General features: G+C 33.6%; 1 protein-coding gene across 3 annotated transcripts in view; it reads left to right on the top strand.

Annotated features, from left to right (window-relative positions):
• The window catches only part of CSMD3 (CUB and Sushi multiple domains 3), a gene marked incomplete at both ends in the record, with an annotated part of 670,606 nt that overhangs the window by 601,061 nt on the left and 43,529 nt on the right, over positions 1–26,016 (top strand). For all 3 annotated transcript variants that reach the window (XM_084281281.1, XM_084281280.1, XM_084281279.1), the window contains 7 exons: positions 3,739–3,912; positions 7,053–7,226; positions 9,302–9,487; positions 12,195–12,368; positions 13,538–13,720; positions 15,612–15,788; positions 22,837–23,016. In XM_084281281.1, the coding sequence (XP_084137407.1) occupies positions 3,739–3,912; positions 7,053–7,226; positions 9,302–9,487; positions 12,195–12,368; positions 13,538–13,720; positions 15,612–15,788; positions 22,837–23,016 (1,248 nt within the window). The remainder of the gene's footprint in view (positions 1–3,738; positions 3,913–7,052; positions 7,227–9,301; positions 9,488–12,194; positions 12,369–13,537; positions 13,721–15,611; positions 15,789–22,836; positions 23,017–26,016) is intronic.

Below are 26,016 nucleotides of genomic sequence, written 5' to 3'. Positions count from 1 at the left end.
AGGAATGGTTGGAGAGCTGCCAGGCAGAGAAGGACCTGGGAGTGATGGTGGATAGTCGGCTGAATATGAGTCAGCAGTGTGCTCAGGTGGCCAAGAAGGCCAACAGCATCCTGGCTTGCATAAGAAACAGTGTGACCAGCAGGGCTAGGGAGGTGATTGTCCCCCTGTACTCGACTCTGGTGAGGCCGCACCTTGAGTACTGTTTTCAGTTTTGGGCCCCTCACTACAAGAAGGACATGGAGGTGCTTGAGCGAGTCCAGAGAAGGGCGACAAAGCTGGTGAGGGGCCTGGAGAACAAGTCCTACGAGGAGCGGCTGAGGGAGCTGGGCTTGTTCAGCCTGGAGAAGAGGAGGCTCAGGGGCGACCTTATCACTCTCTACAGGTACCTTAAAGGAGGCTGTAGTGAGGTGGGGGTTGGTCTGTTCTCCCGCGTGCCTGGTGACAGGACAAGGGGGAATGGGCTTAAGTTGAGCCAGGGGAGTTTTAGGTTAGATGTTAGGAAGAACTTCTTTACCGAAAGGGTTGTTAGACATTGGAATGGGCTGCCCAGGGAAGTAGTGGAGTCACCATCCCTGGAAGTCTTTAAAAGACGTTTAGATGTAGAGCTTAGGGATATGGTTTAGTGGGGACTGTTAGGTCAGAGGTTGGACTAAATGATCTTGAGGTCTCTTCCAACCTAGAAATTCTGTGATTCTGTGTGATTTAATTCAAATTAAGAATGGGACTTAAGTGACGAGTTCAGCTAACGGCAAGTCAGAAGACATATTTGTTTATGAAGATTAAAAAAGAAAATATTGGAAGATGCAGAGAATGAAAGAAAAACAGAAAAGGAGCTATAGAATTAGCTCCTATATAGAAATACGGAAAGGCAGGCATCATGCAAGAGGGAAAGAAAATTTGCCCATGGGAACCCTGTGAGGGAGGATGTAGAGGACAGGAGATAAAATACAAATACAGCAGGAAGATCTACAGAGCAGGTATTGTTATGATCTGAGAAATACATTTCTGTACAATTTATGAATAAATTATGGTATTTGTTTTCAGTTACTGAAAAAAAGTAATAAAAAATAGATTTTTTTCCTACTTCTATTTTTTTCTTTCTCCTCATAGCCATGAACCTTTTTTTTTTTTTAGCATTTACCTCAGAACTCTTCTGTTTTTACTTGCTGAAAAATGTAGTCATGCTTAGACTCACTGAATTAAAATAAAAAATTAAAATATGAAAAAAAAAGGAAACACTGTTGTTGAGTTTTTAAACCTTTTTTCTCCCAGCAGTACTCTTAGTTTTCTCTCAGCAGTCCTTTACTTTCTACTTCCTTAACTTTTTGCATTTTTTTTTTTGTTTTCTGCTGTAGTTTTGTTTGTTTGTTTGTTTGTTTGTTTTGTTTTTGTTTTTTCCCCTGGGAGATTTAAATACCAGTTTGTGGTATTTACATTCAGTCCCCAGTGAAAATAATCTACCTTGGCTCCTGAACAGTTTTAGATCTGAATTGCATTTGGGATAATTCAGCTCTCTCACTGCAAAAGACAGTTAGCCACACTGTATGATCATTTTGAGTGAAGGCTAGTTATTACAATGTGTTTTGTGATTTTATTCAGTTTCATCATACAAAATTTCACAACTAAACCATTGCTCTTCCATAATGATTCCCATATATATTTCCCAAATGAGAACAGATTTAAAACAATGTACCTTTCTGTTTTTGTGCTGGTTTTTTTTAGTAGTCAAATCATGCGGTGTTACTCCTTTTCATACCAGTGTGACAAAACTGACATCAGTTATATGAAAGATCATATATATAATACAAACAAGTAAGTGGGAAAAGGTTTGGGGGATACAGCTGTGAGATGAAATGAAAGAATAGAATTGATCTTTGATGCCATTGCGCAGTAAGTATGTCTCATTCAGAAGCAAAAGCAGTTTCTCAGAAAACTGTACATGTGCAGAAAATTATACATGCGCAGTATTAGTTTTTCCCAGAGTACCAAAAATCTAGCAGTAATCTGAGATGTTTGGAAACTTTCCACAGTCAAACAAACAAACAAACAATACTCCAAATCCCCAATTTTGTCTTTTTTATGTGTATCTGTATAGATGTAAACTTGCAGACACCAAGGAAAGCATCAAAAGATACTGTATGGCACTTCAAAAATAATTTCAAAATGTTAATAAGGTGAAACAAAAATTATTTGACGCAACTCCATTAAAATAAGAGTTTAAAATGGAAGTCTTGTAAAGCAATTATCAGGAGAGGGTGAAAATAAAGCAAATGAATAAAAATACTTGTTTCATATACTACTATATATATTTTAAATATTAATAAATATTAATGAGCACCTGATTTTATTACAACTGTGAAAACTTATTCGGCTGCATAAATTTGTGCAAATTTAATATATGTTCTCAAAGGTTCTCACATCAGGAATTCTGTATACTGTTACAGACACTTCCTATGGCAAACATACTCAACAGCTTACCACATGACAGATGGTGATTTGAAATGAAATAAGTATTTCAAATAGTCAAACAAATACTTGGGGACATTTCACCCATCAAATTTAATCAGTAGGAAGTTTCAGACACTACATGTATTGAAAATTCTGTTGACTGGCATGATTCATACAATGGAGTACCACGTGAGTTTTAATTAAGTTCCTGAGGCAAGAAAATCTCAGATTTGCTTTTTCCTTTTTTTTTTTTTTTTCTTCCCTATGAGAAGTTTCTAGCCCTCAAAAAAAAATGAGAAAACCCTGCGAGTTTACAACAGCGTTTATATTACAAAGACTGCAAATTTCAAAGGAAAGAACAATCCAAATTGTGTTCCCTCTAAATGTATTTTCTTACTAGCAACCCCATTTTCTTTATTTTATTGTGCTTTATTTATTTGTGTACTTATTTATTTGTTTGTGAGAACTAGATGACAAAAGGGAAACAGGAGTTTGGGTAGCTGGTAATATTTTTCCACTTAACCTTAACTACTAGTTGTAACACTGCTTGCTTTTGTTGTTTGTCTTACTTATTTTTGAGTTCTTTGTCCTGTGTTGTCGTCTCTGAGGTCTCCATTTTCACATCATTTGGCGAATTGTGTGCCCATTTTACAGAGTTCATTAAGAAAAATGGTAACAAAAGTCTCATGGTTCATTCTTTCCCTGATTCCTTTAGGTTAAAAGTGTGTTTGTGATATTCATATAAAATATTTCTCATATTTTGGGAATAGAGGGTCAAGGGCCAAGAAGGTTACATTTATAATGTATGCAATTTTACATTTATGGTAGAGATTATATATATATATATTATATATATATATATATTTGAACTTTTATATCTATGTATTTATATATTTATTTCTTTAAATTTCTAATGTTCTAACATTAACTTCAATTTAATCTTAGCCAAAATAAAACTAGTAGAAATAATTTAGAAATCTACAGGTTAAAACCTGTAGATAAAAGGAATCACTTATTTTAGAAAGAAGGTTTGATAATACAAATGGAATTTAATCTCTTTGCCTCACTGTCTTTTTCAAATTTCTTATATGTGTAAAGACTTACCTATACAAGTGCAATACTTTAGTTTTCCCCAAGTTAATAAATATAAACCTTTGAGTGAAGTTATACAAAAATTTGAAGATTTTCTTCTTGTAATTAAATAAATAAAATAAATTTAAACTTCTCTGACATATTTACTGATCTTTTTGTTTGCTTGTTTGGTTTTATTATTTATTTTGAAAATTCTAGCTGGTCACTGCGGTAGTCCAGATCTTATAGTCAACGGTCAAGTAATTGGAGAAAATTATGGGTATAGAGACACAGTTGTATACCAGTGCAGTCCTGGTTTTCGGTTGATTGGTTCTTCTGTACGAATATGTCAACAGGATCACAACTGGTCTGGTCAGCTTCCATCCTGTGTGCGTAAGTAAGAGTGGCAATGCATACTGATTTCTGCTACAGGAATGTCTGTGTCAGAAAAGATGAGGAGTATCTTTAAACTTACTAAAAGAGAATGATTTGAAGTAGATCCTCAGAACTACATGGCTACATAAAATATGTGATTCATTTATCAGATGAAGTTAAATGTTGTCTCTTAAAATTTCCAACAGATTACTGCATCTTTTGGCAAATAAATACCTGTTAATTAAAAGTAAATATGAACTTCAAAAAGTGATGGCATTTAGGCACTCAGGTACTCTAATTTGAAAATAGCTTTATATGCCTTAGTGGCTTTTAGAAATACGTAATGTAAATTGACTTTGACTGTAGCATTGAGTGAAGTAGATCCTCTTGAATTACACTATCAGCATTGATAATTAAAATTATTGATTCATGAAGTTTATAGTATTTTTTTCTACTTCTTAAAAATATACAATTATTAATTGTACTCTTTGTGTTTTGTGTGTGTGTGTGTGTGTGTTTGTTTTTTTTTTTTTTTTTACATGAATTTTCTATTTTGTTAATGAGATTCCTTTTATGTGACAAGTTTGTCAACCTACCTGTCAACATGTTTGTCAATATCTGAATATCTTCAGGGTGAGGGTGACAGAGCACTGGAACAGGCTGCCCAGGGAGTACGTGGAGTCTCCTTCTCTGGAGATATTCAAGACCTGTCTGGACACCTACCTGGGCAACCTGCTCTAGGGAACCTGCTTTGGCACGGGGGTTGAACCCAATAATCTCTTGAGGTCCCTTCCAACCCCTACAATTCAGTGATTCTATGATACCATACAAAAGACTGTTATGTAATAAGAAAATATGGTATTTCATTTAGAATTCGAGAGTGCTTAAAGGATTCTCAAGTGAATTATAACGATTCGATAATTGTTTCAATGATACTAGTGTATTGAATGCACTTTTATTTAATATATTGTATTGAATACTTTTTTGTCCAACTGCAGATATTCTGTTTTTATGCCTTCATTCTTGTTGCAGAAAACCTTGTTGTAATACAAGCTATTAATTCACTACCCTGACTGCTCACTCTGTTTACTGTTTTACATAGAATGAGATATACATGTACTTAACACTACTATAATAATTTTATTAATTTTGTTTCCACTTCATTTTCTATTAATAAACCATTACTTTATATTACATTTCGGGCCAACACAGATATATTCCTTATGTATAAATGTTGAGGCAAGGAAATAAGACACCATTAATCAAGAATTTTTGAATTAAATACAAAGAAAACGTTTTAGATCTGCTAGCAGCCACATAAGTGTGCATAATTTATTTCTCTGACAACTGGAAACTGTTTTACAGAATTACAGAATGGTTAAGGTTGGAAAGGACCTTTGTAGGTCATCTGGTCCAAGCCCCCTACTCAACTAGGGACATCTGGAGTATGACCATGATCATGTCCAGGCAGATTTTGAAGATGTCCAAAGAGGAATCTGTAACCTCTTTGGGCAAGCTATTACAGTGCTCTATTTGTCTGAATAGAAGGGAATGTGTTTCAGAAGTACACACAAAACTTGGGGAAAAAATTAGTTTTTCCAAAGACTGTTATAAACAGGAGCTGCCTCTAACATTGTGATAGATGCTTAGAAGACGATTGACTTTTGATTAAACGCTCAAATGAAGTGTATAGTGAAGTGAATAACTTCACATTTCTGGATTTACTTAACCTCCACAAGTCTTAACTGATTTTTTGAGATTAAATGTTTAAAATTAATGATTCTGACCTTTTTACTTTTGAATTCAAAATTGCATCTTTCTTGTAAAATGGAAAGATATTGATAGCATTGTGTATTGTTACTGCTTATGCATGTGTAATATATTTATGCATATTTCCTACTTCTGTTTTCACAATAGAATTTTTTATTGTTTTAAGTACAATGAAAAATATTTCTGTGTGGCTGAATACCACAATACTGACAGCTTTACAAATGTTCGTAGTTCAGTGCACTATTCTAACTTCTCTTGTGGGGAAAAATGCAATGCCTTATGTTAAAAGTCTCTGATACCAGTAATACAAAGATAATCATAGAATCATATTAATTGAACATACCAATTTAATTTTCATTCTATATTCACAGAATATTCTGTGACTCCGTATGTATGCCGTAATAGTTTTTAAAGACCATTTTCACTTTTTTTTGTTGTTGTTGCTAAAGTTTATTTAAATTATATTCTATGAATAGGCTTATTTTAGTATTATCAGGTCTGATCTAAAAGGAGAAAAAGAGAATGTAGGTTTGTTAGACCTAATTAATTATTTAGAAAAAAAACTCCTAAAAGATAAAAAAAAGCATTTTATACAATGATATTTCACTTATTTCTTTTCATTTTAAATTAGTGATGATTATATTCTTTATCAATTATTAGATTTGTTAAAATATAGAAAAATATGTATACATTTTAAAAATTATTTTTATGCAAATTAATTTGTGACTGATTTTTCTTACATCTGGTCTTGTGGGCAGAGAAAAAGGAAGTTCTTCTGTAGTCAGTTTATGTAAAAATACCAGAAATTTTTCACTCACTCTGTCCATAACATTTCATATACCCAGTCATAAGTTTATAACTTCACTAAGTACTTAGGCCTGAAAGATAAAAGAATGACTAGTTAAGACATATTTACAAAAAATAATTTCTGTGGAATTATATATTTCCTTTCAGTGTCAGTCTATGTGTAATGAAAATCAAGTGCTTCCTTTTCTGCTGAATCTTCAGAATTGTCTTCATTTACTTTGATTACTATATGGCAAATTTTAATTAGTTTATGTAAATATTTTATTAAACTGTATGAAATATTTTTTATTATTATTTTTATAATCCTTACTAAAGAGCCATTCAAAAAAAAAAAAAAAGGAAAAATATTTTAAATATTTTTGTCATACAAGTATGATTAGAGAAGAAACACTTGAATATTTACTAAAATATGTCAATTCTTATTCAGTTCAGAGATGTAAACCTTTCATGGAAAGCACTCACTGTCTCATAAAATTTTAAAATGCTCTTATGTGATGATTATAATGATAATTATAAATCATGAAAAGTTAAAACAGCATGCTCTGTCTGCTTTTTTCTTTCTTTGTTTTGTGTTATGCTAGCTGTTAGCTGTGGTCACCCTGGTAGTCCGATTTATGGAAGAACAAGTGGAAATGGTTTTAACTTCAATGACATTGTGACATTCTCGTGTAATACTGGGTACGTTATGCAAGGACCAACCAAAGCACAGTGTCAGGCCAATAGGCAGTGGAGCCACCCACCTCCAATATGCAAAGGTATGAAGCATGCATTTGCAGATTTCAAAGTTGGAAAATTAAGATGGGAAAATAAATTGAAGGTAAAGGGGCACTGTCAAGATATGTATTAAATATGTAGTAAATATGTAGTAAAAATCATGAGTCTTACTAGCAGGCATTTAGTTATTAATATTACATTATTAACTATGTTCATTAGGCATGTTTCCAGTTAGGTCTGTTCGACATTCAAAAAATTGCCATGATAACTCTTGCAGAGAAATTTTCTTATATGTCTGTAGTTTTTATTGATTTTGTAAAGTAATTATACAAGTTTCTTAAGTAAAATTATGTATAGAAGTTTGTTTGCTTGTTTGTTTGTTTTTAATTCAGAAGTAACACTGCATTTTTAGCCAACACAGTTCAAAAATGGCATAGGAAAATGTATTTTTTCCCTTATTTCATTTTTATTGATCTGACTGCTTATCATTGTTTTCCATTTGTGTTTTTTCTCAACATTTTCGTCATATTTGGACCAGAAAGCTGAAAGCCAACCATAACTTGGCCTGCATCAAAAGAAGTGTGACCAGCAGGTTGAGGGAGGTGATTGTCCCCCTCTACTCTACCATCATGACACAACCTGGACTAGTGACCCCAGAACAAGATATAGTCTTTCCAGGTCCAGAGGAAGGCCATAGATTTGATCAAAGGGCTGGAGTACCTATGCAGACAGGCTGAGAGAGTTAGGGTCTTTTTGTCTGGAAAGGAGAAGTCTCCATGGGGATCTGATTGCAGCCTTTCAATATATATTAAAAAAAAAAAAAAAGAGAGAGAGAGAAAATTTTTACAAGGGCTCGTAGGGACAGGGCAAGGGGTAACAATTTTAAACTGAAAGAGAATAGATTTAGATTGTACATAGGGAAGACATTTTTATGATGAAGGTGATGAAACACTGGAACAGGTTGCTCAGAGAAGTTGTGGATGCCCCATCCCTGGAAGTGTTCAACGTGGAATTTAATGGGGCTTTGCACCACCTGTCCATGACCAAAGCAGGGATTTTGGACTAGATGATCTTTAAGGTCCCTTCCAAATTTAACCATTCTGTGACTCTATAATTCCAAGTTATTTTACGTATTTATAGGAATGTATCCTATATTGTACTTCCAGTAATGTTCTCCACTTTCCTTTGATCACTTTGCCTTAAGTGATAACAGCAAATAGTTTACAGAAGTTCCAAAGACCTATTTGTTGTTGAGAAGTTACTATAAAAAAATAAAAAAAAAGTACCTAATAAATATAATTTTCAGTCTAACTGCTATAAATCACCCTGGTGTTCTGAAATTGTAGAGTAATGGAGCAATGTGCAAAACTGTCTGATATGGTACTGACTTGTAGGGATCAGAGACTCAGGAAATAAGCTGATTAGGCTATTTTTTTTTTTTTTGATATTTTACACAGCATCAAATCTATTAGTTTTAAAACAGGATTTAAAAATAAAAAGAACCCATTTTTTGTAGAACATTATTACTGGTGTCTGTAATATGCAGTGTCTCAACAGAAACCTGTAAGTTGCCAAAATAAAAATAAAAATAAAAATAAAAATAAAAATAAAAATAAAAATAAAAATAAAAATAAAAATAAAAATAGTCTTCTATTATTTTTAAATGTATGAAACCTAAAGTAATTAAGGACTCGAAAATCATTCTGTATTGTTAATTATCCAAATGTTAATACAGGAAGAAAATAAATTTGCATTGTTGTAAGGGTTGGACCAAAGGCACATTTAGTCCCATTTAGCCCAACGAATTTCCAGGTGTTGGCAATAGTCTTTGTCAATGGGAGGGTATACACTGAATGTAATGATATGTTCAGCCACTTTTAGTGGCAAAGACTATTATAACATCAGCATGCTGTGAATAAATATTTCCTTTTATTTACTTTGGGTTAAGTATCTACTAGTTTCATATCATCTTCCTAGGTCAGTATAATTATAAGTAAAATCAAGGTAGTAACATGTTGAAAACATTCGAAGTTCCATATGTGATGGATAGGAAGCCATGTATTTTAGTAAACTGCATTTGTATAGGTCTCCAGTTTATGCTTTTTCTCTTTTTTAGTGGTGAATTGTTCTGATCCTGGAATTCCTGCAAATTCCATAAGAGAGAGTAAAATAGAACATGGAAATTTCACATATGGCACAGTGGTCTTTTATGACTGTAATCCTGGATATTATTTATTTGGCTCTTCAGTTTTAATTTGTCAGCCAAATGGCCAATGGGACAAACCTCTTCCTGAATGCATTAGTAAGTAGATAACATGTTTTTATGTTTATTTTATTCTATTGCTTTTTTTTTATTTGCTTTTATTAAGTATGTGAACTGAAATAGGTATTATTTTACAAAACATCTACATCAGTCTTATGACAGCAATTAGAATAATCATATTTATATACATTTTTGTGTGTGGTAATGATGGAAGGTCTCAAAGGCAGATGAAGTAGCAGAGTTAATATTATTATTGTATGCAGCAAATAACATGGAAACCTTGAGAAATTCAATAACCGAACTACAAAAATCTCTGGATGCTTCAGCACAATAATCAGTAACAAGGACAGAAGGTAAAAACATATCTATTGAGTTTACCAATATATTTCCCCCATTGGCCACAAAACTATAATCACACTGAAACTTAAAAGCAACAGTGTCCAACTGTTGGGTTATGTTACTATAATATCCCCTGGATTTCTCTTTGAACAATAGCAAGATCTGTGAAGACAGTAAGCAAGTATGACTCTGTAGAGCACCAAAAGTATCTTCTGGATCATATCCTCAGCTTACCACACTATCAGATGTACCTGAACAGTAGTCATATGCAATTTAACACTAGGAAGGCAAAAGCATAGATGCTGCGTTTGTTCCGTCTTGTTATGCATAACTTTCTAACTGTGATGTTAGAAACAGTTAAATATAGTTATAACCACAGACATTTCATAGACATTTATTTTTTCTGAATCATGGACAGGCATTTACGGTGTTGTAGGTACACATTCTCAATTTTACTTCTGTTAGTTTTAATTAATTGAGATTTCTCCAGTTTTGCTATTCACTCTAAATATATATATATGTGTGATTTTTATTTTACTGCTAAAACATTTAGTTATGGAATTTTTCATTTAACAGGATAAGTAGTTTGATAAGTAGCAATTCACAGTTAAACTTATAACAGAGTCAACAGAGTCTAACTGTTAATAACATTAATTTTTAAGATACCACTACTGTTTCAGAAAGACAGATATTACCTAGTAGTGACATAGCTCCAAAGGGAAAGAAATCCTAGAAGTAAAGGTTCAAAGATATTTTTTTCTTTCTACTTTTGTGTTTTTCTCCCCTAGTCTTCATTTAGAATTGTCAAAAGTAATTTAATAATGCACATTTTACTCTTTTTTAAGTTGCCTTTTGTCAGTGAAAGTTCCATATGGAATTTTGAAATGACATCCTCAGCTTTATTTGTGTCATTTGGATAGAGGGGTTAATGCATAGTAACCCAGCCAAGTTATTTTATAAACATAAGTGTACTGAAATCTATTCTGATGCAGCTACTGTATATTTTTATAAGACCCCATCAGTTTCAGGTAGATTTTGCAAATCGGTTCAATTTCTGGACTTATGCAAGGCAGTCATTCAATATTCAGAACATTTTTTTCCACTGTAAGAGCTATGGAAAAGAAGCTGAAAACTAGCTGAAAACTAACAATCCAACATTTGACCTATGTTGGATTGTTATCTTGACATAGATGGATTTCAATGTCTCTTTAGCTAGTCTCAAATATCTACCTTCTTTTGAAATACCAGTAGAGTAGACGCAGTGTGACAAAGGAAAAGTCATTCACCTGTAAAATAACTTAATTCCTTTGAAACATGATATCCTACAACATGTTCTCTTCTTCTAGCTAACATAAATACAGGAAGAAATAGAATTTGGTGGAGACCTGGACCAATATGCTCTTTCAATTCTTTCTTTTAATTAAAGTTTTTAAGGGGCTTATGCTATTTAGCATATTTATGCACATGTTGCTAGAAAAAATACTTTAAGTGTGAGGTGTACTGTGAATGAAAGGTACATATCAACAATATATCTTACAGAATTTTTGTTTCATTTCCTACTGTAGCATATTCTCATTTTAGTTCCAAGAGACATGCTATGTTTACATATTTCATGACATTTAAGCAAGGTAGTAGAATTAGGTGTGTACAACCTAACTTTGGATATGGTGGTGTGCAATCTGTAAGTGGAAATTACAAAAATGGCAAGGTTACTAAAAAATAATCACAGTATGAAAATAACTTACAATTATTGATAAAAATTTACACAAAGAAAAACTAATAGGGAGTTTATCCATGGTTGTGTCTAAAATTGTGATCTTATCCCATGCAATCTCTGTGCAATTAAAATCAATAGATAGTATGTAGGAACAGTTAAAAACAATAAAATGTTAAAAATATGTTCAAGAATATCCACACAGTATAATATTTTAAGTAAACCAAAGTCCTGTGAATTGGTACATTAGAACATTATCTTGTTTCTAAGCCTAATAGATGTCATGACCAATGATTTGGGACCAATGGATGAGAGATTCATATTTGCATATTCTCTACTTCTGCAGTGACTTTGGCATTTATTATCTTCCTGTATTTGTTTGAAGGGTAAATGCATAATTTTGCGTGTATGTGTGTTCATGCCATAAGGCTCAACTTAGTGAATGAGTGCCTTTGGACGTCAATATCTATATCTACCTTTTTGACATCTACAAACATTTGTTTCACAGCTTTTGATCCTTAATATACTTTTTATTTCTTATCACATAATGTGGTCACCTCTGACCAAACCCTAAAAAGGTCTACTTCTTCACAAGGTTCTACTTCTTCTGTCTGGAGTTATGAAAATGATAACCACAAACTGTTTGATCAGTGATAATAACCTTTTTTTATCTCCAATAATTATGCATTGTAGTGATTGACTGTGGCCATCCTGGCGTTCCTCCTAACGCGGTCCTGTCTGGAGATAAATATACATTTGGATCTACTGTTCATTATACTTGCACAGGTAGACGTTCTCTGTTAGGGCAGTCATCTCGTACGTGTCAGTTAAATGGACACTGGAGTGGATCTCTTCCTCATTGCTCAGGTAATACTTTTAAATTAATGTGTGTCCTAAAGTTATTTTGAATTTATTTTCATTTTATCAGAAGGCTATTTTTTAATCTAGAAAATCATATATAAAATTGAAATACTACCTCAATAGAAGTAAAAAGAGGTAAAACTCCCCAAAAGTGAAAACTCTGTTAACAAGAAAATCATATCTTTAAGATTATGTTTTTGGATTTTTGTTTTGTTTTAATTTCCAAAGAAACTATTTACCTGATAGACACTTCTGATATATTTTAATTATATGATACATACCTCTTTATAATAAAGCCCGATATGCTCCACATAATTTCAGGATAGGGTACTTGGTTTTGAGAGAAAACTGTCTAGTCCTTTTAATATATTATCCCTCACTTAAGTCAATATATGTTTACTGAACACTTTTACTGAATATTCTGTTTCACAAAGTTAATTTGATTCAGTTTAATAGCAGTGATCAGTTGAAAATCATAAATCTAAGTCACTAAAAAATGTTCTGCTTTGCCTTAATTCCATTTATTATTTAATAATAAATGTAAATGTGAAAATTAATGTAAACGTAGATTCTGATAGAGGTGATAGAGGCTGTTATCTGTTTTAATTGTTAGTAAATATTGGGTGAGGGGGAGTCTTTCTTGCCATCAATATGTTTCCAGTATATAGCTTAAAGGAATCATTTTTTTTTTTTAATCTTTTTCTGACCTATGTAATTGGTACTTGGATAGTAGTTGGATATCTTCAGAGACAGAACATATAAAGAAAACAATGTACATATTTTGTCTTGGTCAATGTACTCGGTTTTGTCTATGCTGAAACAAGTTGAAAAATAAATTATAACCAAATGTGGTAGTTTCTATACTAGTTTTACACAAAAAAAAAAGCCAGGGTTTTTTATAGTATTAGTAAATATGAAACTTTTTTTTTTTTCTGTCATCTACATCTCTTTTGTGTATTCAGACATGTACAGTTCATGTTAGTTACACCTTCAGAATACACACATTTACAGCACACATAACAGAAATGTTTAAAAACTAATAACAAAATAGGACTCAGTTAAAAAATATTACTAAATTCCAAAGAGTTCAAAGAATTGCTCAGTATCTGAAAAATAATTGCTCAGTATCAGCAAAATAATATTTCATATTCCAGTCTTTACATTTCAAATTCTAGGTGATACAGCTGGTTCTTGTGGTGATCCAGGTATCCCAGGTCATGGGTCTAGGGAAGAAAACAACTTTAAAATTAAAAGCACAGTACATTTCAGCTGTGATATTGGATATATCCTCCATGGCTCAGAGGAAAGGACATGTATGGCAAATGGAAGTTGGACAGGAAAACAACCTGAATGCAAAGGTAAATCACAGAAGACATATTCTTTTTTTCAAACTATGTTGTTAAACATGCTTATCTGAAAAACAATTTTATATTGCCAGTTTTGTAATGTGAATGATATAAAGTTGGTTTTGTACAGACCGTTATAATTTTTTTTAAGTTTTTGCAATATATCAGTGGCTTGGCCTTAAATGGAAAATTTCAAATTAGTTCCAAGCAAGAAACAGCTTATTTTTTTCAAAGTTTTGAGGGAAAAACAACAACAAAAAAGTATACTGGACTGTTGTTCCTTCTTTCTGAGCCACCATCAACTCTACGTGTTATCTAGTAGAAAAAAATAAACAGAAAAGAGTGGTAGATAAGGCCCCTAGAACTCAATTTTTACTGAAAGATTTTTCCCAAAAATCTCACTATCATCTGGTGTTTAATTACAACCTTTGTACATTTGAATTTCAGAGAAAAAAGCTGTTTTAGTGAAATGACAATGTCAAGATTTCATTAGATACATCTAAGTAGTAAATGATTGGCAAAAGGAAGTGTTAACATTTTTTAAACACACTTAATTTTGTTAACTATTGACATTGTTATTTTTCAATAGAAAATGAAAGCAAGTTAATTTGGAGCAAATAATTTTAGAAATTTCAAACTATATGTATTTTCATAAAAGAGCTCTAACAGGATATTTATGGAGAATCATTTATTATTTATTCATCTCGATTCAAATATAGGAAATAATTCCCAACAGACTTTTCTTAAAAGAAAAGCTTCCTGAATAGCAGGAAATACTTTGAGAACCTGTGCTTTTATTATCCACTTTAACTCTGTGTATTATTTGTTCAGAAGAGTCATCTTGTTTTAAAAATTTATTTCATAAGCTGCTTTTGTAATATGAACGATTCCTACTGAACAATTGTCACCCTGATGCAAAGTAAATATCTATATATATTGGTGTGTTGGTCTTTGAAGGAATATGCCTAACCAAACTGAACTTTCTGCTTTTCTATTTTGACCTTACCTATTATATAAAGTAATGAACAATCGTTGTCTTACATTTTAAGATACTTTCTGTATTATTTTTTTACCCCTAAATCTCTGGAAACAACTTTTCTGGTTATATATATAAAAACAGAACTACTGTTCTAGTTTAAGTCATATAGGTTAGATGTATATATGTGATTACTTAAGAAAGATGAATTCCATTTCCAAAGCTGAGCACTGAAGAACTGGGAAATACCAAGTTTAAACCTGTCTATGAAAGAATAGTTTGACTCCATCTGGTGCTTTGAATTAGAAAGGACTTTGATACTTTGATACATAGCACATACATACCAGGATGTCAAGTCTACAATGACAATTGTAGGTCAGGCATTTTCTTGGTTGGGAGTCTGTCTTTGAAGATAAAGTAGTTTTCCTTTAATGCAGGGTTGTTGGCTTTTTCTTTCTTCTTTCCTTTCTTCCTTTCTCTTTCGTTCTTTTGTTCTTTCATTCTTTTGTTCTTTCTTTCTCCTTCTCTTCCTTCCTTCCTTCCTTCCTTCCTTCCTTCCTTCCTTCCTTCCTTCCTTCCTTCCTTCCTTCCTTCCTTCCTTCCTTCCTTCCTTCCTTCCTTCCTTCCTTCCTTCCTTCCTTCCTTCCTTTTCCTTTCTTCCTTTTTTTTTTTTTCTTTCTGATTAAATTCTTAGACTTTGTTTTCCTATATATGAAAGGATAAAAACAAATACTTCATGGAAACAGCTATTGTGCAACATGCATTATCAGTAGGTGGTGAAACCTACATTTTTCACATTTTTCAGCACAACAGCACAGGTTTCTGCAACATAACACTGCTGGCAGCATGATTGTCTTTTGACAGTACTATTTCATAAATTATCTTAACAAACTAAATTTTGAACATATTTAACATTTTACTTTACAGCTGTACAATGTGGTAATCCAGGCACAACTGCTAATGGAAAAGTATTTCGTATTGATGGAACTACATTCTCTAATTCAGTAATTTATTCATGCATGGAAGGATACATACTTTCTGGATCATCTGTAAGACAATGCACTGCCAATGGAACATGGTCTGGATCCTTGCCAAACTGTACAAGTAAGACATGTCTAATGGATAGTCTTGTTTTTCTCTTTCTCTTGCAAGACAATAAAGTACAATATAAAGGATTCATAAAGTCTTCAGCTTTTTTTTCCCACTACTTCATAAATAATTTTGTATATGGAATACTTTAAAAATATAGTGCTGTAGAAAGATGGATGTGTTTATTGAAAGACAAAGTATAGTAAAATACATTACCATATCGCTGTTATAATATTTTACTGATACAGCTTAAAGTAGTTGTATGGTTATATGATCTACCTACTTTATTTCATTGCTAGCATATATTTTTAACCTTGTTTATAATTTATCGTATGTCATCTTTAGACATTATTCATTTAATTACTATTCTTCATCATGGAAACTTACTGGTATAATATTCTTGTAACCCAGGGGGAAGACAAGAAAAAACCTTGAAATAAATTCTTGAGAAATATTTTTGTAATGACTCCAAGGTCAAAACTCAGATAAAACTTGTCCAGTTCTCAGATAACACCTCTTTGGCCTTTTCACTAACATTATATTTTTTTTGTTTAGTCAGCTAACAGAAGCAGTTTCAGGTTCTCTCACATTCATAGCATCATTTCTAAGCAGTTTATTTCCAAGTCTTTATTATATGTTCTAGTTCAATTTTTAAAAGCATGGAGAAGAATTTGCTACTTTACACACTTACTGTAACCCAAATAGAGGCCAAAAACTAAAGAAAGCTTGTATTATCTTGTATTGTCTTTAAATCCATCATAATTGGAGATCATGAGAACAGCTGCTTTTGCAGTCTGCAAACCTATGAGAGAGTCCAGTGGATATTATTATTTTTTTTTCCAAATTATAACAAAAATTGGATTCATTGTACCAAAGATAAAGGCATTTTGTGATTTTATCCATATCTATATTTCTCTTGTATTTTAGAGTGAACATTTAGACACTTAGCTGAAATACACGCTAGAGCTCAGTCTTCTCAAAAAAAAAAAAAAATGCAGGTAGAAATTTGAAATTTTTGCTTAAAAATAGAAAGATGTCTAGGTTGTGAGAAAGATGTCTAGATGTAAGAGAGAATATATCTAATAAAACAGAAACATCATAAAGATAATATGCAATAGAAATAAAGTATTTTAATTAATACCTAAACATTATTTAAACTGTTAGGCAATAGATCTATTGACATTTTTAATACACAGTTCTCTCTTTGTTATAATTGCACATCTAAAACATATATACCCTAATAATTTTATAAGTACTGATGCTTTTTAGGATCTTTAGTTTCATCATATTGTGTATCCCCTAGAATAGCACAAATCTGAAAAGAATGATTGATTGAAAATCTTACCAAAAAAGGTACAACCTCTGAGAATCTCAACCTCTCTCATTTCTGAATTTTTCATCATTGCTGACTATTAACGAGTTCCTAAAGGGATGTGATAGCACTACTAGGTGCTACAACTTGTATCTAAGTGGATACTGCTACTAGCACAAGCTCTAAAATACAGAGAAATGGAGAGGCATTTTACAGAATAACAGGATGGGTGAGGATGGCAGTCACCTCTGGAAATTATCTAGTCCAATCAAAACTGGGGTGGGATCAGCTACAGCAGTTTTCTCAGAACTTTGTTCAGTCCTTGTCCCTTTATAGAGGTCTTCAATTCTACAGATTCTGAACATGCAAAAATATATTAAACTTCATTGTACTTATTTGCTATGTTCTTATCATGAAAATAAAATTACGGAAGGAATCATAGAATCATAAACTGGTTAGGGTTGGAAGGGATCTTAAAGATCATCTAGTTCTAAACCCCCTGCCATTGGCAGGGACACCTTCCACTAGACTGGGTTACTCAAAGCCCCATCCAACCTGGCACAGCTTCTCTGAGCAAGATGTTCCAGTGGCAATAGCTCAATTTTAAACTTCTAACAGATAAGAAATAAGAGTTAATGGACAATGTTTACTAAATGGCTAATTAATAGGTTGTGAAATAACAATCAACTCTGTGTCCTGTCAGTTTTATCTCCAGGTGTATAAAATAGGCGTGAAGAAGATTGTAAGGGAACAATTTAGTCATAATAGTTTCAAACTGTGTTAAAAACAGTAGAAATAGCAATGACAACAGACTTTGTTGACAGGACAGTTATTTCCTTTTTTTTTATCCTAGCTGTTCCCACCATGCTGTGCATTTTTTACTATGACCATATTTCCCAAAAGTTCCTTATATTTTGTTGAAGTTACATAACCTCGTGGAACCATTTTGGAACAGCTTAAACTGTGTGGCTGTCACACAGTGAGAAAAAAAAAAAAAAAAAAAAAAAAAAAAGTGGCTGTCATGAGTGAGACAAAGTAAACAGCAGCAAACAGTGGATCTGGAAGCCAGTAAGGCTCTGTTGGCCTGGGAAGGATGGGTTTAAAGTTATGTTGGTTCATGCTGTGTAACTGCTCATACTTAAACTCAAGTGTAACCAACCACGATCTAGGGCCATCACCTGACATTCATCTCCTTACATCTCCCCCATTTCAAAGAACTTCCCCACTTCTAAGATCCTTTATCCAGCCAGGATCTACACTTTTTTTTTCCAGCCCCCTACTCCCCCCCCCCTTCCAAAACCACTCTAAGCAGGTGCATAAAATGTATCAGACTCCTAACTGGTATTTCTGTATCATGTCTTTCCCAGAGGGGATGTCATCTCTCATGTCCCCTCTATTACTAGGGAGATTTGGGATGTACCACTTTTGTTTAGGCCAGATGTTATCAAAATTTACAGCCAGACAATACTCATTGCAATTATCCAGTAAGAGGCTTCATCTTGATTATTCAGAAGTTTTGGTTTTGGGCATGAGTACCCCCTTACCCCCACCATCCCACCCCACCCCCCTGCATATATGCTACTATTTTCTACCTGCCAAGGTTCACAATTGTTTGGCACCTAGGAGTACTTGTTTGTTATCATCCCAGTAAGAAAGTCAGTTGGGCTCTGTTAGGTATCATTGAAAAACTATTTATCAGAGCTAACATTGCAAGGAGAGAATAGCATAGATAACTTTTAGGGCCCCTTTAGATGCTGGGAGCCCCCCAGGGGTATAATATTGAACAGGACTCCAACCCCTGTGCAGCATTACAGGCAAACCTCATCAATAGCAGGGACTTTCTCTTTTTGGTCATTCAAGCTCTTACAGCATTTTATTACAAGGAAACAAATCTATTTATCATTTCTATAGTCAAAGAGAAATGATGTTCTCATAACAACTTCTTGCTGTATTGCTAGATAAAAGCAAGGACATGCTCCTGGTGTAATCACTGGTATTGAGTGGGAGCTGCCTCCAGCTGCTCTGTTACAAGGAGCTGGCTTGGCCTCCATGGACAAGAGATCTGTGCAGCACAACACAGCCTGAAGGCCATGCTGGACATGCAGCACAGCAGAGGCCTGCACCTCCTCAGGCTATGAATCTGTGAACCTCTAAAACTACCACTGAGCCTGCTAAGTAGGTGCTATGTTTCTTTTCATAAAAGTTCTCATCCTATGTTTATGAGTAAATACGGTATCTCAGTAAAATCAGGTCACCTTCTGTTGCGTTAAATGTTAAGGTAATTGGGAGTGATGCCCAACTAGCCATTATAAATCTGATCACATCCAAGGTACTGAACTAGCATGATTACAGATTCACAAATAATGTAATACGCCCTTAAAATCACCACATTCCATGAACTACCGCAGCCACACTTAAACAGTTCAGTCACATTCAATGAGAACTATCACAGACAGATTTAATGAGTAGTGCAATTTATTAAACCAGCAGGTACACAGGTTCTTTGGATTGCTGGTGATAAATTCACTGTCTGCAAAACACGTGCAAATACCAGAAGTTTGAGTAATACAGCCTGGTTACAGATGTATTAAAAGATATGAAGTGATTATATAGAGATTCCTGGCATAACTAAGTGTTCAAATCTTACCCGAAGGTGTCCCAGTGGGTGGATGGGGGTGGGGATGGGGGAGTGGAGGGGGGAAGAGAGGATCAACCTGTCAGCTGATCCCAGAAGTCAGAATGTATCTTTTGAGATAATAACCTTTCTTTCGCAATGATATCTTCCCTAACATTCTGTCTCCCTTAAGCTAATTTATATAATTTCTTATCAAACAGGTGGAAGCTTGAGTGACTCTAGTCATACATACCTTTGTTAGGACTGGTGCTAAATTTTCTCACTTTTGTTTAAAGGTATAGGCTCAGAGAAATTCAGAGCGCATGTTCAGTGAGGGGTGGCTGCACCTTGGAGGCGGGTAGGCTTCGGGCTGGAGGTGTGTTTTGGTATTATAATGATATTATAATGTGCAAAGTTTACCCAAAGGACATTTTGTCAAAAACATGGCAGGACATTGGCCTAAGGTAGCAAATATGCAGCTTATTGGTTCCGATGTACCTTCGAGTTCCCATCTTATCACAGAGCTGGGCCACAGTGTCTCCACTCTGCTCCACCCTCCATACAGTTTCTCTTAGACTCAGCACACCAAGTTCCCCTGCTGTGGCCAACATCTAGGGAACTTCTATGGAATGCAGCTACGCTCCACCCTGGAAGCTTCTTCAGTGCTGTACCTTTTCTTAGAAATTTGAATATACGCTTAATTTCTAAGTCACCTCAGGTAGTTATTCCACACCTTCTTACATCCCCTTTTGCTTTCTTTGAAAGTTAAATGTTGCAGTATAAGACAAAAGAAAGGCTCTTTTTCTTACGTCTCATTCTCTACCTCTACAAATGGTTCTAACTTTAGAACACAGTAATATGAAGAATGACACTTTTTTCCCTTGACCTTTTTTTTTTGTTATTATTAAGCACTTTTTTTTTCTATAGTAAGATAACAACTAGTGAGTACAGAAGAACAAAAGCAGACAAGAAAATCATATTTTTTTTTGTATATTTGATTGTTTGCTTTTGAGATATGGTTTGAAATGTTAATGATAGGAAGGTAGGAATTTTGAGAATATAATGGAATCTAGAGATCTACCAAAGCCATGATGACTCTTCGTGTATGAAGGATCAAAGTGCCAATAGCAGGAAATAATGCAATCACTACAGTAAAAGTAACAGTGGAAGAAACAAAAATTTGCTTTTAATGACAAAAAATAAAAACCTGGAAATTGTAATGAAGGTGAGTGAAAAAGCTGAGAATACAGTTTTAGTTAGATTTAAATAAACAAAGAAATAGTTTACAGGCCTGAACTAAATGGATAATTCTGTGAAGCTGTTTGAGCATATATTGCATACATGTATGGTGTTTGTGTGTTCTTAAATTTGTAAGGAAATGATTTGCAATATTCTTCACAATGTAATTAATGAATATTAGGGAAAAAAGATGGGAATTATAGGCATGAACATTAGGTTGTAATCTGGTCAAAACAGAAGTATACATGGAAACATATCAAGGATAATTTTAGTTGAATTTACAACATTAAGGTCAGTAAATGGAATGTGTCAACTAAAGGAAGATGGAATATTTACAGTATTTGAATATACTCATGTAACTAAGAAAAACAGTTCTGTCTTTGACAGTTCTATATTTGTTGAAGAATGACATAAAAAAAATATATATTTTAAGTTTTCAAAAAATGTACTATGTTGCCAGGTAAAACAAAATACATTGATCTTCTCTGTTGTTTATCTAAACAGCTCTACCCAGGTAACCTTGTAGTATGTTCTACAGTCTATTCTGCACCCACAGGCAGCTATTGTGTGGGACATTTATACTTTTTGAAGTTCTGAATCATGCAGTTTAATTAATATCTGCTTACTTAGACTGTGGTAAACTATGAAGCTATACTATACTAATTCTGGAGTACTATACTTCTGCTTTTGAACAGGTGTATAGAAATACTGTATTTCTTGGAGCTTATCAACTGTTTGGATCAAGAATACAGAACACACTGCAGGTTTTCTCATTCTGGAAACCAGGATACAGAGAGGGTGCTATTCACATTGGTCATGCTTTGGCATGGAGTTAGAAGTAGCCAAGATGTGCTTTCTTCCCAGGAGACTGCCCCCAGAATTAATCAGCTGTAATAAAGTTGCTGTGTGGAGACTGTAAAATTTACTGTAAAATGAACTGACAAACACACGAGTGTTGTACTTTGTTCAAACTATACATAAATTTAGTGGTTTTTTGTTTGTTTTTTTTTTTTTCCTGAAAACAACTTTTGATCATTGTCACTATGGTTCTAAATTCTCCAGATTTCTAGGCTTCTTACTCTGAAAACTGTTCGAGCAACTGATAGATCAAATTTACCACATCTGAGAAAAAAAAAATAAATAAAAAGAAAAAGAAAAAAAAATATTATAGTTATTTATCTACTTATTAACGTAAATTAGCTCCTTACACTAGAAATCACAAGATGTTTTATACCCACTCTACCTCATTAAAAACTATGTGCCTAATTTTGGCATAAACCATGCCATATTTTTAGACTGCCTGAACATTCTCTTCTGTTTATGTATAATTGTAATGTGAGCATTTATAAAGTGCTAGTTTTTCTCCATATGTATGATTTAAATTTTCCAGGCTATGTTTGCTCTGAGGTTGTTCAAATGAAAAAGTAAACTAAACAACAGATACCTGCATCTTTAATAATGAGGCTCTATAGTGACATAAAAAATAGAGGGTATCAAAGCACAGTGGCTTATTTCTTGCTTTTGTTCCTTTTAAGATATTAAAATTTTACTGATTAAAATTTTACAGTCCATTACTTCTGCTTTTGAACAGGTGTATAAATTTTCTCCAAAATGTAACAGCTGCACAAGTTGTGTTTGGCAGCTATTTTGGATGACATACATGTTTATCTTACATTGATGGAGATAAAAGATTTATGATATTTTTCCTCCTATTTTCCCTAATAAGTTCCTAATTTGTCCTGCTTTTCCCCTCAAATATATATATATATATATATATATAAATATATATGGTATATATGGTTTATATACAAATATAAATATATATATATATAAATACATATATAAATTGCATTCATTTTTTTTTTTTTTAAATCTGTTTTTCAATTATTTCCTTTCAGTTATCAACTGTGGAGATCCAGGAGTCCCAGCAAATGGCATGAGATATGGTGATGATTATGTTGTTGGACAAAATGTTACTTATATTTGCCAACCTGGATATACAATGGAATCAAATAGCTCCTCCATTCGCACTTGTACTAGCAATGGCACATGGAGTGGAGTAATCCCAACGTGCAGAGGTACAACATTAATTTTGATTGTCCAGTATTTCTTCTAGGTCATTTACATCCACTGTTTATTATAATGATTCAGTCATGTACTTCTTTAGAAATCAGAACTTACTATTACTATTACCATGTTGTGTGGTGTCTTGACCACATAGATACCAGGGTTCTTTTAGGATCGGTGACTGCTACCACTTTATTGTTGACATAACTTGAACTCAACTCTTACTGAGGACATGCTCCCTTATACCATTGACTCTACAGAGTAGAGTCACTAACTATTCATTGGTCAAATAACTTTGTTTGCAACAGCAAACACCCAGCAACTTCCACGTCTTAATGACTGGAGAACAAGCAGTCCATCAAGGCTTCTCCTGAATCAGCCTTCTTTGTTCCTTCTAAACACTTTACATTCCTCCTGGCCTCATCATTAAGAGTCCGATGTTATCACCAACCATGGGGCTTGTCGACCCGCATGGCCACACTCCCACAATGTTTAATTGATTGTTTGGCTGAAGGAAAAGTGATTTCATTATTTGGTTCTTTCCCTCCATTTTAAAAGGTTAAGATGCCAGCATAGTATGTTCGTGTTTTTTTTTTTTTATTTTTTTTTATTTATTTTTATTTTTATTTTTTATGTTGTTTTTTTGTTTGTTTCTTAGCTTTATAGAACAATTTGTTACTTTGCTGCTAGGGTAAATTTGCCACTATGATGTTTTATATTTATTTTTTGTTTGTTTGTTAAGGTTAAGATGTAATTAACAAAGATGACCCATATACATATTTCCCTGTCTTTACTAAAACACCACTCAGGCATATGATGAGAGCCTTTACGCAAGTCTGCATATACTGAAATTTCTCAAAGGTGAATTGCTCTGAGTTTTATGGAATTGCTCTAACCATAATACCATGTAAGATGTGTACCTCATTAGATGTGTACTTTTGAGTATCACTGTGATGTATCAACATACTCAGCAAAAGTTTAAATCCTTCTAGCAAATTCCCTAATAAACATTCTTCTGATTTATTTTCTCTAGTGAAAACCAGAATGATAAATCTCCAGGTCCTAATTTTCTCTCTTGTACTAATTGAATTATTGATTTTTCTGATTTATGGGATTTATTTTAATAATCTTTGTTGAAATTTAAATAGAAAACAAAACAACAACAACAACAACAAAAAAGAACTTCAGTGAAAGACCACCATATCTATGTAATAAAAACAATTTTCTCAGAACCCCCCCGGGATCTTTCTTGCTAAACCTCAAAACACCTTCTTTCTATAGAGTCACTTTTCTCACTGCTATCACAGTTGTAGTAAAGCGGTATTAAATTTTCAGTGTTCTTTCTTTCTGGGCTCATACTAAGTGTGTCTAATCCCTATTCCTTTAAAACTTAATTGGCTAAGCATGTACTTATTTTGTTCTCATTCATCGTCCTTCTGTTTTCTTTTCTGGAAGTATGATTACATACCTCATTTTCTCCCCTGATATCATTAATCAAAACATATCAAATCAGCTTTAAATCTCTCCCTCCTCCTCTTCCCCCCCCTCCATTTGCAATTATTTTCCTTACAAACTACAATTGTCCCCATATATTACCAAGTTTAATTTAATTCTATTTCACCTTTGATAATCTTTTTTTTTTTTAATTATTTTTCCAGCATTTTGATTTTTTTCTATTCCAGAGAATGTCAGATTTCAAGATCATCTTAAAAAAAAACAAAAACAAAAACAAAAAAACTTGAAAAAAACACTCTTATTTCTGTTTTTACATGTATTGTGCTCTTAACCAGCTTCAATTACAAATCGAATTTTAAGAATATAAGAATGGCCATACAGCTCCAATGGTCTGTCTGTCTCCAAGAGTGTCTGTGAGTGAACAGCTAAAAGATTATCAGGCAGAACAAGTATTTACGATACAGTCTCCCCAACTCATTTCACAGACTGTAATTCTTAAGGAGTACATGGTACCTAACTGGGAACAGGAGAGATAGCTCTAATTTTATTCAAACAACTATACAAAGAAAGAGTTAAACTGTCACTTTTGGCCTTACGTCCTTCTGTTTCTAGCCATACATATTTATATCCTGTATAAGTACTAGATAACAATCATATTCAGAATCTTTTGGATTCTCAGGGTTTCCCTCTGCTCTGCACAGGTTTGTGTGTGTACACTAGGTAAGTTAATAAGACCCGTTTTTTTGTGGTTTTTTTTTTTTTTTTTTAATGTGCAATTAAAAGGAATACATTATGTATGTTTGAAATGTGTAATAATTAGCTCTTACTGTCAGGAGGAAGTGGTCCTCTGGCACTATTTAGTTAAAATAATTGGAAAATTAAGTGGCTAGAAAGTGGATACAATATTGTCACAGTGTTATTGAAACAGAAGATATAAATGATTCTTTGGCTTTGCCGAGCTAGAAAAGGATGCTTATTCAAACATTAAAGACATTATCCACTGCTCCCCCATCATCCATCAGGCTGTTGTTTTCATTATAGAAGTGTATGGGGTTGTTTATGCATAACTTCCTCTTGGTGAATCTGTGCTGACTACTACTGATGATTTTTTATGTACCTGGAAATGTTTTCCAGGATTAGCTGTTCCATCACCTTCCCAGGGAATGAGGTGAGGCTGACTGGCCTGTAATTGCTCAGGTCCTCCTTCTTGCCCTTCTTAAAGATAGGAGTGACATTTTCCTTCCTTCAATCTCCAGGCACTTCTCCCATTTGTCACAAATGAGCAAACATTATCAAAAGTCACCTCACAATCACATCCACAAGCTCCCTCAGCGTTCATGAATGGATCCCATTGTGGCTCATGGACTGATGAATGTCCAGTTTACTTGAGTATTCCCTGACCTGACCTTCTTCCACCAAGGATACATCTTCCTTGTTCCAGCCATTCAGCCTGGCCTTTGGGACCTGTGATTCCTCAAGGTTAGTCTTGCTGGTAAAGGCTGAGTCAAAGAAGGCATCCAATACCTTGGCCTTCTAACCATCCTGGTAACCAGGTT

This window comes from Netta rufina (genome assembly GCF_964035555.1).
Source record: "Netta rufina genome assembly, chromosome: 2".
Classification (NCBI taxonomy): Eukaryota; Metazoa; Chordata; class Aves; order Anseriformes; family Anatidae; genus Netta; species Netta rufina.
Note: the sequence above shows the minus strand (reverse complement) of the source record. Positions and strands in the feature narration are given on the sequence as shown.